Source organism: Vombatus ursinus, unplaced genomic scaffold (genome assembly GCF_900497805.2).
Source record: "Vombatus ursinus unplaced genomic scaffold, bare-nosed wombat genome assembly UNPS02014781.1, whole genome shotgun sequence".
Taxonomy (NCBI): Eukaryota; Metazoa; Chordata; class Mammalia; order Diprotodontia; family Vombatidae; genus Vombatus; species Vombatus ursinus.
In genome coordinates, this window is record NW_020954559.1 from 15,848,098 (window position 1) to 15,863,132 (window position 15,035).

General features: G+C 36.2%; 1 protein-coding gene across 1 annotated transcript; it reads left to right on the forward strand.

The window, feature by feature from the left end:
- Positions 1 to 6,235: 6,235 nt before the first annotated feature.
- Positions 6,236 to 12,464, forward strand: LOC114046131 (uncharacterized protein CFAP97D2-like). The gene is made up of 3 exons (XM_027866396.1): positions 6,236 to 6,396; positions 10,382 to 10,462; positions 11,745 to 12,464. Exons 1-3 carry the CDS (start codon positions 6,238 to 6,240, stop codon positions 11,865 to 11,867), a joined length of 363 nt encoding a protein of 120 aa, XP_027722197.1. The 5' UTR covers positions 6,236 to 6,237; the 3' UTR covers positions 11,868 to 12,464.
- The last annotated feature ends 2,571 nt before the right edge of the window (positions 12,465 to 15,035 follow it).

The following is a 15,035-nucleotide window of genomic DNA, read 5'->3' on the forward strand; positions in this document are numbered from 1 at the left end:
AGTTTGAGATCTGCTATGGCTAGACCACCTTCTTTCACATTCTTTTTATCATTGATTCCCTTGATATCCTTGAGCTTTTGTTTTTCCAGATGAATTTTTAAATTATTTTTCTAGTGCTATAAAATAATTTTTGATAGTTTAATTGGTATGTCACTGAGCAAATAGATTAATTTGGGTAGAATTGTCATTTTTATCATATTGGCTTGGCTTATCCATGAGCAATCAATATTTTTCCAGTTGTTTAGATCTGACTTTATTTGTGTATAAAGTATTTTATAGTTGTGTTCATATAGTTCCTGGACTTGTCTTGGTAGGTAGACTCACAAGTATTTTCTATTGTCTACAGTTATTTTAAATGAAATTTCTCTTTCTGTCTCTTGCTGCTGGACTTTCTTGGTAATATATAGAAATGCCAAGGATTCATGTGAGTTTATTTTGTATCCTGCAACTTTGCTAAAGTTGTTAATAATTTCAAGTAGTTTTTTTTAGTTGATTCTCTAGGATTTTCTAAGTATAATATCATATCATCTTCAAAGAATGACAGTTTTGTTTCCTCATTGACTATTCTAATTCCTTCAATTTCTTTTTCTTTTCTTATTGCTATAGCTAGCATTTCTAGTACAATATTAAATAAAAGAGGTGATAACGGGCATCCTTGCTTCACCCCTAATTGTATTGGGAAGGCTTCTAGCTTATCCCCATTACAGATAATATTAAATAGGAGAGGTGATAATGGGCATCCTTGCTTCACCCCTGATTGTATTGGGAAGGCTTCTAGCTTATCCCCATTACAGATAATGCTTTTAGATAAATATTACTTATCATTTTAAGGTAAGCTCTATTTATTCCTATGTTCTCTAGAGCTTTTAATAGGAATGGGTGCTGTATTTTGTCAAAGACTTTTTCTGCATCTATTGAGATAATCATATGATTTCTGTTGGTTTTATTATTGATATGGTCAATTATGCTGATAGTTTTGCTAATATTGTATCAGCCCTGCATTCCTGGTATAAATCCCAATTGGTTGTAGTGTATGATCTTTGCATATATGTTGCTGAATCTTTTAGCTAGTATTTTATTTAAAATTTTTGCTTCAATATTCATTAGGAAAATTGGTTGATAATTTTCTTTCTCTGTTTTGGCTCTTCTTGTTTCAGGGCACCATATTTGTGTCAAAAAAGGAATTTGGTAGGACTACTTCTTCACCTGTTTTTCCAAATAGTTTATATTTTATTGGGATTAATTGTTCTTCAAATGTTTGGTAGAATTTGCTTGTGAATCCAAGCAAGCATCTTTTAATTTCATGGCTGCAGTTACCATCTGCAATGATCTTTGAGACCAAGAATATAAAATCTGACACTGCTTCCATTTCTTCTCCCTCTACTGGCCAGGAAATGATAGGACCAGTTGCCATGATCTTATTATTATTGTTTTTAATGTTAAGCTTCAAGCCAGCTTTTGCTCTTTCCTCTTCAATCTTCCTCAAGAGGCTTCTTAATCTTCACTTTCAGCCACCAGAGTGATATCATCTGCATATCTGAGATTGTTGATATTTCTCCCAGCAACCTTAATTCCAGCTTTTGATTTCTCCAGCCTGGCGTTTCACATGATGTATTCTGTATATACATTAAATAAATACAGGCACAATATATAGCCTTGTCATACTCCTTTCTCAATCTTAAACCAATCATTTACTCCTTTTTCAGTTCTAACTCTTGCTTCTTAAAACACATACAGGTTCCTCAGGAGACAAATAAGATGATCGATGCAGTACTCCCATCTCTTTAAGGACTTGCCACATATTGTTGTGATCCACAAAGTCAATGAAACAGAAGTAGATATTTTTCTGCAACACTCTTGTTTTCTTCATAATCCAGCAAATGTTGGCAATTTGGTCTCTAGTTTTTCAAAAACCACCTAGCTCTGATGGTAATTTTTGGTTCACATATTCCTGAAGCATATCTTACAGAATCTTAAGCATAACCTTGCTGGCTTGTGAAATGAATGCAACTGTTGGGTAATTGGAACATTCTTTGACATTGCCCTTTTTTTAGGATTGGGACACATATTTCCAATCCAATGGCCACTGTTGAGTTTTCCGAATTTGTTGGCATATTGAATGCAGAACTTGAACAATATCATCTTTTAGGATTTTCAATAGCTTGGCTTGAATTCTGTCACCTCCACTAGCCTTATGGTTAGCAATGGTTCCTAAAGCCCACTTGACTTCATTCTCCAAGATGTATAGTTCAAAATCAGTAGCCCCACCATCATAGTTATTGGTGATGTTAAGATCTTTCTTGTACAGTTCTTCTGCATATCCTTGCCACCTCTTCTTAATCTCTTCTACTCCTGTTAAATCCCTACCATTTTTGTCTTTTATCACGCTGATTTTTGCATGAAATGTTCCCTTGATATCTCTAATTTTGTTGAAGAGATTTCTTGTTTTTCCTATTCTATTGTTTTCTTCTATTTTTTTTGCATTGCTCATTTAAGAAAATCTTATGTCTCCTTGCTATTCTCTAGAATTCTGCATTCATATAGGATGTCTTTCCCTTTCTCCTTTCTCTTTCCCTTTCCTTCTTTCTTTAGCTATTTGTAAAGCCTTATCAGAGAGACATTTTGCTCTCTTGCTTTTCTTTTTTGGGGGGATGTTTTTTGTTGCTGCCTCCTGTACAGTATTGTGAACCTTTCTCCATAGTTCTTCGAGCACGCTATTTGCGAGATCTTATCCCTTAAATCTATTCATCACTTCCCCTTCATATTCATGAGGGATGCTGTTTTGGTCTAGTCTGATGGTTTTCCCTATTTTCTTCTATTTAAGCCTAATTTTGCAATAAGAAGCTCATGATCTGAACCACAGTCAGCTCCAGGTCTTGTTTTAACTGAGTGAATAGAGTTTTTCCACCTTTGGAGAAATCAATCTGATTTGAATATTGGCCATCTGGTAATATCCATGTGTAGACTTGCCTTTTGAGTTGAAAAAGAGTGTTTGCTATGACAAGCATATGATGAATATGACATTTTTTTTGGTGTAATTTCTAGAAAATGTTTTAGGTCTTCATAGAACCAAGAAACTTTATCCTCTTCACCATCAGTGGTTGGAGCACAGACTTGTATTACAGTGATGTTAAATAGTTTGCCTTGGACTCAAATAGATATCATGCTGTTATTTTTAAAATTATACCCAAGTACTGTTTTTCTTACCCTTTTATTGACTATGAAGGCTACTCCATTTCTTCTAAAGAATTCTTGACTACAAGAGTACATGTAATGATCATCTGAATTAAATTCACCCATTCCTGTTCATTTAAATTCACTGACATTCAGGATGTTGATGTTTAAGCTTTCTGTCACCTCTTTGACCACATGCAACTAGGTGGCACAGTAGATAGAATGCCAGGCCTGGAGTCAGGAAGACTCATCTTCCTGAGTTCAAATACTAGCTATATGACCTTGGGCAAGTCATTTAACCCTGTTTGCCTCAGTTTTCTGAGTTGGTAAAGGAAATGGCAAATTGCTCCATTATCTTTGTCAGGAAAATCCCAAATGGGGTCACAAAGAGTTAGACATGACTGAAAAATGACTGAACAACAACAAAAACTTACCTTGGTTCAAAGATCTTATAGTCCAGGTTTCTATGCAATATTGATTTTTGTAGCATCAGACTTTCCTTCTTTTTGGCTTTGGTCCAGCCATTTCATTCTTTCTGGAACTACTTGTAGGTGTCCTCTGCTCTTCTCTATTAATGTGTTGGACACCTTCTGCCCTGAGGGGGTCATTTTCCAATGCCATCTTTTATCATTTTAGTGCTGCCCATGGGTTTATTGATTGACTGATTAATGCCATAGCAGTATGTCATAATTACATTAATAAAGGCAATGAAATTGAAGCTTGGTTCACTGGGGACTATTATTAGTCAACAAGAGATACTTTACTTCCCAAAGCTGAGTAAATTTGAAGTTGAGTTACAGGATTTTTAAGCTGGAAAGGACATAGAGTTGATCTAATCTAACTCCCTCAGTTTACAGATGTGGAAACTGAGGCTAAGAGAGGTTAAGTGACTTGTTCAAGGTCAAACAGGTAGTAAGATGCAGGACAAGGGCTAGAACCTGGGTCTCCTCATTCCTAGTCAATCACTTTTCCCAGTAATATTAAAAATTTTATCCCCCCCCCCAAATAAACTTGCTTAAGGAATGAGAAATAAGTTGGACACTCTGTTACTGAGCACCTATTTTCTTATATTTCCTTTGAGGGAAAATAAAAAGCAGACTTCAAACCAGAAATCACTGTCACAGGAAATCTAAATATTGATTTTCATTAATACATACTTACAAATGTAATAATACATTTAGCACATAACTTAATGATGTACCAGGGTAACATAAAGTTTAACCCTAAGGGGCAGTTAGGTGGTGCAGCAGATAGAGCACCAGCCCTGGAGTCAGGAGGACCTGAGTTCAAATCCAGCCTCAGACACATAACACTCACTAGCTGTGTGACCGTGGGCAAGTCACTTAACCCCATTGCCTAGCAAAAAAAAAAAAAACCGAATTAATTTTAACCTTAAGCTGGGACAAATATAAGATTTATTTGTCTAGAACTTTGGTTTGTACATACAAATTAGCTGGAAAGATAGGTCCAAAAATGAATGTTAAATCTTTATTGTCTTCATAGTTCAAGTAAACATTATCTATAATTTGAATTATCCAGAAGATGTACATAGAAATATCCAGTACAACACTACACAACAGCATTATTTTAATAACTGACCTTTTGTGGGTGTGAAATGTATAACTAACATTTTGAGAAATTTTCTTTTCCATTTTTAAAACAAGGAAATGGGGTGGTGGATTAGGCTAGATAATCTCTAGCATCTTTACTAATTCAAAATTTCTATGATTCCAATCTGATAAGTGGGGAAAAGTTAAACTAGCAATCACAACTTATTTTTTACGGTTCACTTTTTTTTACACTATTGGCACGCCTTTGTTGGTCGTGTTCAACATTAATTTATGTATGTTTCCATCTCACTTTGGCCCTCAGAGGGCAACAACTGAACTCTCTTGTGCATATCTGAATCTCTGGAATGGCATACAATTGGTAAAAGATTAGGTAGGGTGATCACTAAAGTGTTTGTCTGACGCTGTGGCTTATAATATGACATTTTATGCAGATTAGAAATATAATATTTTAAACTTTTGCTGCAAAAAAAGGATCAACCTCCTCTTTTAACCTTTTCTCCCTTATACTGTCTTTAATTACAAAAGATATTCTTAATGTATCTCCAATGCACTAACCAGTACCACAGTGGCCTGCCAGAAAACCAAACAATTTCTTAGCCACATCCATTAGAAGTGTTCATTGTGTGGCTTAAAAATATGGAGATCAGATTCTCTCTAGACTGAATATTAAATGGTAGGTGAATTTTGATTGACTTTTAAAAGAGGAATAGGACGTTTAAGTTAGAACTATCCAGGTCCTTATAGGTTATGAAGTCCACCTTCCTAATTTTATAGATTAGGAAGCTAAATCCCAGACTGGAGAATTGATTTGCACAAAGACACAGAGATGAATTGTAGCAGCAGCAGGATTCAAACCCAAGTCTTGACTCCAAATCCACTGTTGTTTCCAGTAACTCACTGCCATATACAAATGTCTGACCACATTAAAAATCAAAGCAATGTTTGAGGCAGAGTCTGTGTGAATGAGACCAGAACATTTGACTGGTAATGATTTTCCAGAAGCAAACAATTATATATAGGTAGTATATTCCATGGATTCTAATAGATTCTCTGCTTGTTTTTTGTTGTTCATTTGTTTCAATTGGGTCTGACTCTTTGTGACTCCATTAGGAAAGGAAAGGAGAGAAAAGGAGAGGAGAGGAGAAGAGAAGAGAGAGGGGAAAGGGAAGGAAAGAATAGGGGAGAAGAGAGGACAGGAGAAGAGAGGAAAGGAGAAGAAAAGAAAAAAGGAATATTTTAACATCCATCTGGTATATTTTCTTCCTCAGTCACTGGGCAAATGGGATAAGAGGTAACCAAAATGGAATTTCTGTTCTATTAAAGTACTATTGAGAAACTATCCCCTTGGAATACTGGAATTCGTTCTTCTTTGCCATTCTATATACTGTTTGAAAAGCTACACCAGCTATTCTTTTTCTTCCCTTTAGTTTGGATGGCATGACAACTACCATGTGATCTCCTACAAACACAAGTACAGTCTCCAGGGCTTTGCATGAAGGTTTGTGTTAAAGTGATATCTCTCTGTGAAGAGGTGCACAGACCCATCAAACAGTTTGAAATGCATCGGTCCTGCCACCCTATGTTTAATTACTGTGAAAATATATTCAACCAGAAATCGTGGGAGAGAGCCTACAAAGACCACAGGAGAAAGGTAGGCACAATTCTAACCTTGTAACTGAGCATGGATGGTTTTGATAGACAAGCAATATTTTCAGATCCAAATGAGGATAGTTCTCTCTCTAGTATTTCACAAATGGGAGTTTATAGGAGAAAGGCTAATAAGCACCATCTTCTGGTTAAATACCAGATAGCAGTCTTTAGTGTATTCTCTCATTACCCAGACTACAGAGTCAGGGCTGAAGGAGACCCTTCTGATTCCCTATCCATTTCTCTGACACTGTCTGTTTCCCCGCAACACATTTCTGACTGCCACATGCTAGCTGTGTCTGAGTGATGCTGGCAAAGAGGGAGGGATTCCACCACATTGGACTTGTCTCAGGAGACCCTTTCTCAACATCTTATTGGTTTCATTATTAGGAAGTGTTGTTCTGCTATTTATAGATGTATGCCCAGTTGAGCTCATTAGCCACACTAATGGGGACTGCTTGTGTATCCTGTATGGTAGCTTTAACTCATCAAAGCAGGGAGCCAGTTTTGATCAAATCTAGTGTTCTGGGTCCAAGAAGATACAAATGGCAAGAAGAGAGAACAGAAATTAGTCCACATAAGAGAAATAATTATATATTCAGTAGCCCCTGTTCAACAGCAGCTAAATAAGGTGGTAGTTCAATACCTCCACTGGGGGATGAAGAGGCATATTGCTAATATCCATCATAGTTATACACAGGCCTCTGAAAAACAGGATTTGACTCTTCACGCATGGCATTTGAAAGTTATATTTTGGTCTATAGTAGGGATTCTTAACCTGGGGTTCATCATAAAAAATGATAGCTGTATTCTAATGTAATTTATTTCCCTTATAATCCCATGTACTTTATTTTATACATTTTAAAGCATTCTACTGAGAAGGGGCCAGTAGGCTTCACTTGACTGCCAAAGGAGTCTATGACACAAAAAAGATTAAGGACCCCTCCTAGTATATAGCCTTTCTCAGGATACTTTTTTTTATTATTAAAATGCTAGTGAAGTGATGTATTCAGGGCCTGTCAAATCTTTCTAATTATGTATGCTGCATTTCATTAAAGAATACAGTTTCTTCCCCTGATGCAGAGATAACAGAAGGATTACATAAAACAATATTTGTGAAATATTATTATTTTACATGGAAATCTAAAAGGAATTTTAGGCATGGTTTAAGAAATTTTTATCACCATTTCCCATAAGTTTTATTATATATGTTGACCATTTAATTCAATCTCCATTAAACATAATATGGTTTTAAGTGTAGCATGTTTTAGGACATATCTTTTATCAAATCCTCTATGAAAGATTTATAGAAAGACATAGATGAAAATTGTGTCGATTAAGAAGGTCACAAAATATCAGAGTTGAAGGGGACTTTAGAGATCACTTAGTGCAATTGCTCACTTTATAGATGAGAAGACTGAGACTAAAAGAGATGATGTGACTTGCACAAGGTCTTGTACCAAATGAAGAGGAGAGCTGTGATTCAAACCCAGGTCCTCTGACTCCACTCCTACATCATTGTGCCTACCCCTGCACGGTCACTGCTGCATAGCCTTTGCCAACACTCATCAAGCTGTGTCAGGAAGATACTTTCAGTGATGGTTCACTATGGTGGCTGTAAAAAGGAAAGGCCTTCCCTCCCCATCCAGCACAATGAGGAGTACAGACAGATGTGTTCCTAATCCTGTCTTTTATTTTTGGGCTCCAAATAGATTTTTCCCAAAGAAACAATGTAATAGATGAAAGTTTCTACAGAAAGACAAAATGGTGTAAAGTCCTAAGGAAGGGCTAGATTCAGGTTTTGTCTCTGACACTCTCTAAGGTAGAAGTTTCTCACCAGAAGCTCCCTACACAGATGAAATAACAAACCTGATTTTTAAAAAAAGTTTCTGGAGCATTTGGTTCAACTACCTTGTGGGTCACATAGCCTTTTGTGGCCTGTTACCCCAACCACCACTGACAACACTGTTTCTATGGATAAATGCATTCTACATTACAAACAATTAACCTGTAAACAAATTTTCAGAATCAGTTTGTGAGTTGGGGACTACCAGTAAAACAGGTTTCTTCACTGTCACTTCCTATTTCGGGTTTATCACTGGACAAATGCGAACTTGGGAAAGTCATGCTGGTTACCTACATGTCAGTTTCTTCAAGAGAAATAGCAAAATGAAAACCTATCCAACAAGGTCATTGTGAAGAAGAATACATAAAATGAATCTGCCCAATTTTCTGACAATTCAGAATGTCATAAATCTGTACTTGACAGATACACCTGAAAATCTATGATAATTCAGAATGTCATAGACTATTAGAGAAAACCCTTCCATTTACCTAGTGGTGGGGGGAGGGGTAGGGAGGGATGATTCCCTGCCATTCCAAAAGGGAAAAGGAAAGGTTTTATCCTCAGCAGTTTCAAAGATGGAAGATTGGCAGGCCTTTTAGTTAGCTCATCTTCTGGCTATCTCTAGTTTATTCTTTAAAAGAATAATTTTACATACCCTCTAACCTATCCCCACAATTATGAAAAAAAAAAAAGACAAAATACAAAGATGTAGTCCAGGATTTCCCTTAGGGAATAGGGAACGAAGGGCATTGAGGTACAGCAGAAGAGAACAGTCCTGAGAATCAAGAGAGCTAAGTTCCAGTTTTGATTGCCACTACTGAGCTCTCTCTGTGGGCCTCTGTTTTCTCATCTGTAAAATGAGGGACTGGAACGAGACAATTTCTAGTAAAATTCTGTTATTCTCAGTATTTATAACCTACTGTGTATGTGGTACTAAAGTAGTCATTAGGAGTTAAAAGAAATAGGAAATGATATGCTGGCTTATAAGAATCTTATTGAATCTTGGAGGGGTTTGGACAAACATACATAAAGCAACACACAAATTCAGAAGAGGAGAACGATATAGTCAAAAGATTTATGTATTCAGTGTTATCTTGAAGATTCAAGAGTCATCCCTAACCTAATAAAAAGACACCAGAAGTTCCCTATACCAGTAAAATCACTGGTACTATGAAAAGTGGTAGTATTGATCTGTGTTTGTATGTTATATATTTATGTATATGTGTCCATATACAAATATATTTCTAAATTCCATATCTATTTATCTTCTGTTTCATATCTAATCTGCTTCCTCGGTGTGTATACATTCACATACAAACACAGATATTCCTCCACTTGGCAGTGGCTTGATTTACCCTTTCAGAAGCCCTTGAAGGTCTACCAAACCAGAAAGACTTGGAAGATAGGGTCATTCTTGGGTTATTTATCTTTGTTCCAAGAACTAGGTGGAACTAGCGTGGAAAGGCTCATCACCAGGAAGTTTGGCATGAGGGATGCTTTGTTCTGTTTAGTTTTCCTCTAGCACCTCATAAAAACTATCTATTGAGGCACATGTTGTTTGCATGTTGTGACTCCTTCATTTGACTGTGAGGTCCTTGACAGCAATGTTGGCTTTCTGCTTGTCTCTATAGGCCCACCACTTAGCACAGTGCCTGGCATATAGGAGTTGCTTAATAAATGCTTTTTTTGACTAAAAGGGGTTCGATCTCCACTGGTAGAGAGAGTACTCATAGTTGGAAGTTCTAGGGGTGGGGGTTCTGACACATGTTTAACAACCAGCTACTTGGAGGAAAACAAACAAATCCTGTAAGACACACTTTTAAGCCTAACCTCTATTATCAACATTTTCTCCATCACTCTCTTAAGTCTAGACAATCAATAAAAGAACAAACCAAGTCTCGATTTGTAGCGCTTTGCCTATTTTCAAGGTGTAAATACTCACACTGAAAATTAAACAATTAGCTCCGTAAGTTGGTATGAGGTGACTGTAGCACACACTCCCTTTGTGAGTCGTCAAGCTAGTAACATTGTTTTAGGGGACAAAACTGTGATTCCCTTTCTGATAACAATGTGGCTACAAATCTTGGCAGATTTTATTTGATTGTCTGCACTTGGAATAAAAATGTTCATTTTCTGCTTACAGGTTGAGAATGCCAAAGCAGTAGTGGATTGTAGTTCTCCTTTGATCTACAACCATATTCAACTCAATCTAAAGAAATTCAAGGTATCCTTTGGGTGATTTCTCTAGATTAATGTAATAGCTAACAATAAAAAAAAAAGTCAGCTGCAAACCCAGGGAATTTAAAAGGTCAGGCACAATAACTGGTTTTTTTTTAATCATATTTTATAAAAAAGACACAGTTGGAAAAACCAATTTAACCTCACTTGCTCCTGAATAAAGCTTTAGAGGTCACTGCATCAGAAGTCCCTTTTTCTTAGCATTACCCCTTATTACTAATTTTTTAAAATTATAAGGGGAGATAGAAGGAAAATAGTAGTAGAAATATGATTAAAAAATATATTCCTATCAGCTAAGCACTCTGCCAGTTCTAAAGGTTAGGGTAATTTTCACCACTTAACTGTATTTTGAGAAAGGTACAGCTGCATGTGGAGAGTTGGTGCGGCATGGTTACTCAGATAATATCTGATCATGAAATCAAAATATCATGGTTTGAGGTTTTCATTTGTTTATTTCTTTGTTCTTAAATGGTATTGCCTCTGTATGTTGGGGTTGACGGTGATGATTAAAAAAAGTAGCATGAGCTCATTCATTTTAAAGAGAGAAATAAAACCAGGAATCAAGGAATCAAGAAGTAGTCTTAAATGGACAGGATCAAATACAAACAACCAACTCAGAGCAATCCAGGCTAGCATTTCTGAAGTCTAAAAAGTCAAACATGGGAGCAGCTAGGTGGCACAGTGGATGGAGCTCCAGCCTTGGAGTCAGGAGCGCCTGAGTTCAAATGCAGTCTCAGACACTTAACACTTACTAGCTGTGTGACCCTGGGCAAGTCACTTAACCCTGTTTGCCTCACCAGAAAGAAAAAAAATAGTCAGACATGTAGTGAAAGACTAGCCTTCTCCTCTGGCCTCAAAGGTTTTTTACTTTGGAGCCCTGTGAAACCTCCCCCGTGGAGACTTGCTTTTCTCTCCGTTACCATTGTCATGTTCCAGTGTTATTGAGGGGTGACCTAATGCTACCACATTCCTTGTCACCTTTGTTTTCTTAACCTCTATTCAGAGCATGAGGGTGGTCTTCATTTTTGTGTACTCAAGGTCACAAAGGATTCATTTGAAAAGCTCACCCTCATGATTGTTTCCATGATTTCTGAAGATTTCTGTACTGTAGCACTCAATACCTACCTAGCCGGGCCCTTAACTAGAGGAAAGCAAATGCAGAGTAGAGGGAATCAAAGACAGGTCTAGTAAAAATGCTGATGCTCCCAAAGAGGACTGATTCCCCCTCATTCTAAAAATGGTCTTTTCCCTGTCCCTGTACTCTACAGAAGGAGACAGAAAGACTTCGATTCATTGAGAGAGAAAATCGCTGGCTGATGGAGAGGATAGCTTTCAGCATGAGGACTCACAATGCATGTGACTTCTTAAATGACTACAGACAAAGATGGTAATAAAGAAGGAGGAGAGGGCGGAAGGTAGAGGAGAAACTTCAGGCAACTCCAGAGGACTTTTCCACTAAGTCAGAGATAGGTTATAATCTGAATTGACAGAGGGAGTTCCCACATTTGGAGTTCCCTCCCCACACTGATGAAATCACAGATCCTTCAGGTATTAGAATAGTAACAATAATATTTTATCCCTTGTACAATGGTTCATAGAACGTTAGGTATCATAATAGTCGAATATAATAATTTTAAATTAAATAATAGCAGAATAGTGTCTTGTCTCAGGACTGATTCTATTAGAAACCCACCAAAAAAGATGAGGATGGGATAATAACAACTCACTTTTAAATAGTGCTTTAAGGTTTCCCAAGCACATTTTATTATCACCACTATTCCTATATACCAAAGGAACAACTCCAGGGTGTATGACATTATTTAAGAGTATTTGATGGCTAAGCAAAATGTTGCAAATGAAAATGAAAAAAGCATGAAAATGAGCTTGAGGAATGCAGCATTTTAATCCAGTTTTTTGCTTCATTTAGTATTGTATTTTCCCCCAATTACATGTAAAAACTATTTCCAACATTCATTTTAAAAATTGAGTTCCAAATTTTCTCCCTCCTTCCCCACTCCCTCATTGAGAAGGCAAGCAATTTGATGTAGGTTATACATGTGTAGTAATGCAAAACATATTTCCATATTAATCATGTTGTAAAAGAAAATATAGACCAAAATAAAAAAAAAGAAAAATAAAGAAAGTAAAAAGAGTATGATTCTATCTGTGTTCAGATTCCATCAGTTCTTTCTCTGGGGATGGATAGCATTTTTCTATCATAAGTACTTCAGAATTGTCTTGGATCATTGTATTGCTGAGAATGGCTAAGTCATTCACAGTAGATCATCCTACAATATTGCCATTACTGTGCACAATTTTCTCCTGTTTCTAATCATTTCACCTTGCATCAATTAATGTAAGTCTTTTCAGGTTTTTGTGAGAGCATCTAGCTCATCATTTTTCATAGTACAATTGTATTCTATCACAATCATACACCACAACTTGTTCAGCCATTGATGGGCATGCCCTCAATTTCCAATTCTTTGCCACCAGAAAAGAGCTGCAATAAATATTTTTGTACAGATAGGTCTTTTTCCCTTTTGCTTTTTATCTCTTTTGGGATACAGACCTGGTAGTGGTATTACTAGGTCAAAGGGTTATGCATGGTTTTATAGCCCTTTGGCCATAGTTCCAAATTGCTCTGCAGAATAGTTGAATCAGTTTACAACTCCACCAGCAGTGCATTAATGTCTCATTTTTTCCCACATGCCCTCCACCATTTGTCATTTTCCTTTTCTGTCCTATTAGCCAATCTAATAGCTATGAGGTAATACCTCAGAATTATTTTAATTTGCACTTCTCCAATAGTGATTTAGAGCATTTTTTTCATATGGCTATAGATAGCATTGATTACTTCATTTGAAAACTGACTGTTCTTATTTTTTATCATTTATCAGTTGGGGAATGACTTATTTTTATAAATTTGACTCATTTCTCTTTGTATTTGAGAGATGACACCTTTATCAGAAAAAACTTGCTTCAAAATTTTTTTTCACGGTTATGACTGCAAACATTATTTCCCTCCATCTTATTTTCCCCGTTCATTCTGTTCTTTCTCTCTTTTCACCCTGTCTCTCCAAAAGTGTTTTGCTTTTGACTACCACCTCCCCCAATCCACCCTCCCTTCTATGAGCATCCCCTTCTTCTTCTATTTTACTGAATGGTAAAATAGATTTCTATACCCAATTGAGTGTGTATGTTATTCCCTCTTTGAGCCACTTCTGATGAGAATAAGGTTCAAGCCTTCCCCACCACTTCCCTGCATTGTAAAAGCTCTTTTATGCTTCTTTTATGTCATATAACTTATATAACCCCATTCTACTTCTCCCTTTCCCTTTCTCCCAGTACATTTTTCTTTATCACCCCTTAATTTAATTTTTTTTAGATAATCATCCCATCAGATTTAATTCACACCCATGCCTTGTGTCTATGTATGTACTTCTAACTGCCCTAATAATGAGAAAGTTCTTATGAGTTACAAATACCATCTTCCCATGTAGGAATCTAAACAGTTTAATCTTATTAAGTCCCTTATGATTTCTCTTTCCTAGTTAGCTTTTTATACTTCTCTAGAGTCTTGTATTTAAAAGTTAAATTTTTTATTCAGGTCAGATGTTTTCATCAGGAATGCTTGAAAGCCCTCTATTTCATTGAATATTCTTTTTTTTTTTTTTTTTTTTTTTTTACCCTGAAGGATCATACTCAGTTTTATGGGTAAGTGATTCTTGGTTGTAACCCTAGCTTCTTTGCCCTCTGGAATATCATATTCCAAACCCTTCAATTCTTTAGTGTAAAGGCTGCTGAATCTTGTGTTATCTTGACTGTGGCTTCACAATACTTGAATTGTTTCTTCCTGACTGCTTGCAATATTTTCTCATTGACCTGGGAACTTAGGAATTTGGCTATAAAATTCATGGGAGCTCTCATTTTGGGATCTTTTTCAGGAAGTGATCAATAGATTCTTTCAATTTCTACTTCATCCTCTGGTTCTGGAATATTAATGCAGTTTTTCTTGATGATTTCTTGAAAGATGATGTCTAGGCTTTATTTTTTTTTATCATGGCTTTCATGAAGTCCAGTAATTTTAAAACTGTCTCTTCTGGATCTATTTTCCAGGTCAGTTGTTTTTCTAATGAGATAGTTCACATTGTCTTCTATTTTTCATCTTTTTGGTTTTGTTTTATTATTTCTTGATTTCTCATAAAGTCATTAGCTTCTACCTGCTCAATTCGAATTTTTAAGTAATTTTTTCTTCAGTGAGCTTTTGTATCTCCTTTTCCACTGGCCAAACCTGCTTTTTTAAAGCATTCTTCTCCTCTTGGGCTTTTTGGACCTCTTTTTACCATTTAGCATAGTCTGTTTTTTTAAGGTGTTATTTTCTTCAGTATTTTTGTGCCTCCTTTACCAAGTTGTTGACTCTTTTTTCGTGTTTTCTTATGTCACTCTCATTTCTCTTCCTAATTTTTCCTCTACATCTCTTACTTGGTTTTCAAACTCCTTTTTGAATTTTTCCGTGGCCTGAGACCAATTCATATTTTTCTTGGAGGCTTTGGACTTAA

Coding starts and splice junctions, on each gene's coding strand:
- LOC114046131 (XM_027866396.1), top strand. CDS start 6,238: ATGAAGGTTTGTGTTAAAGTGATATCTCTCTGTGAAGAGGTGCACAGA. Junction 6,397..10,381: donor ACAAAGACCACAGGAGAAAG/GTAGGCACAATT, acceptor TTCTGCTTACAG/GTTGAGAATGCCAAAGCAGT. Junction 10,463..11,744: donor TCAATCTAAAGAAATTCAAG/GTATCCTTTGGG, acceptor TGTACTCTACAG/AAGGAGACAGAAAGACTTCG.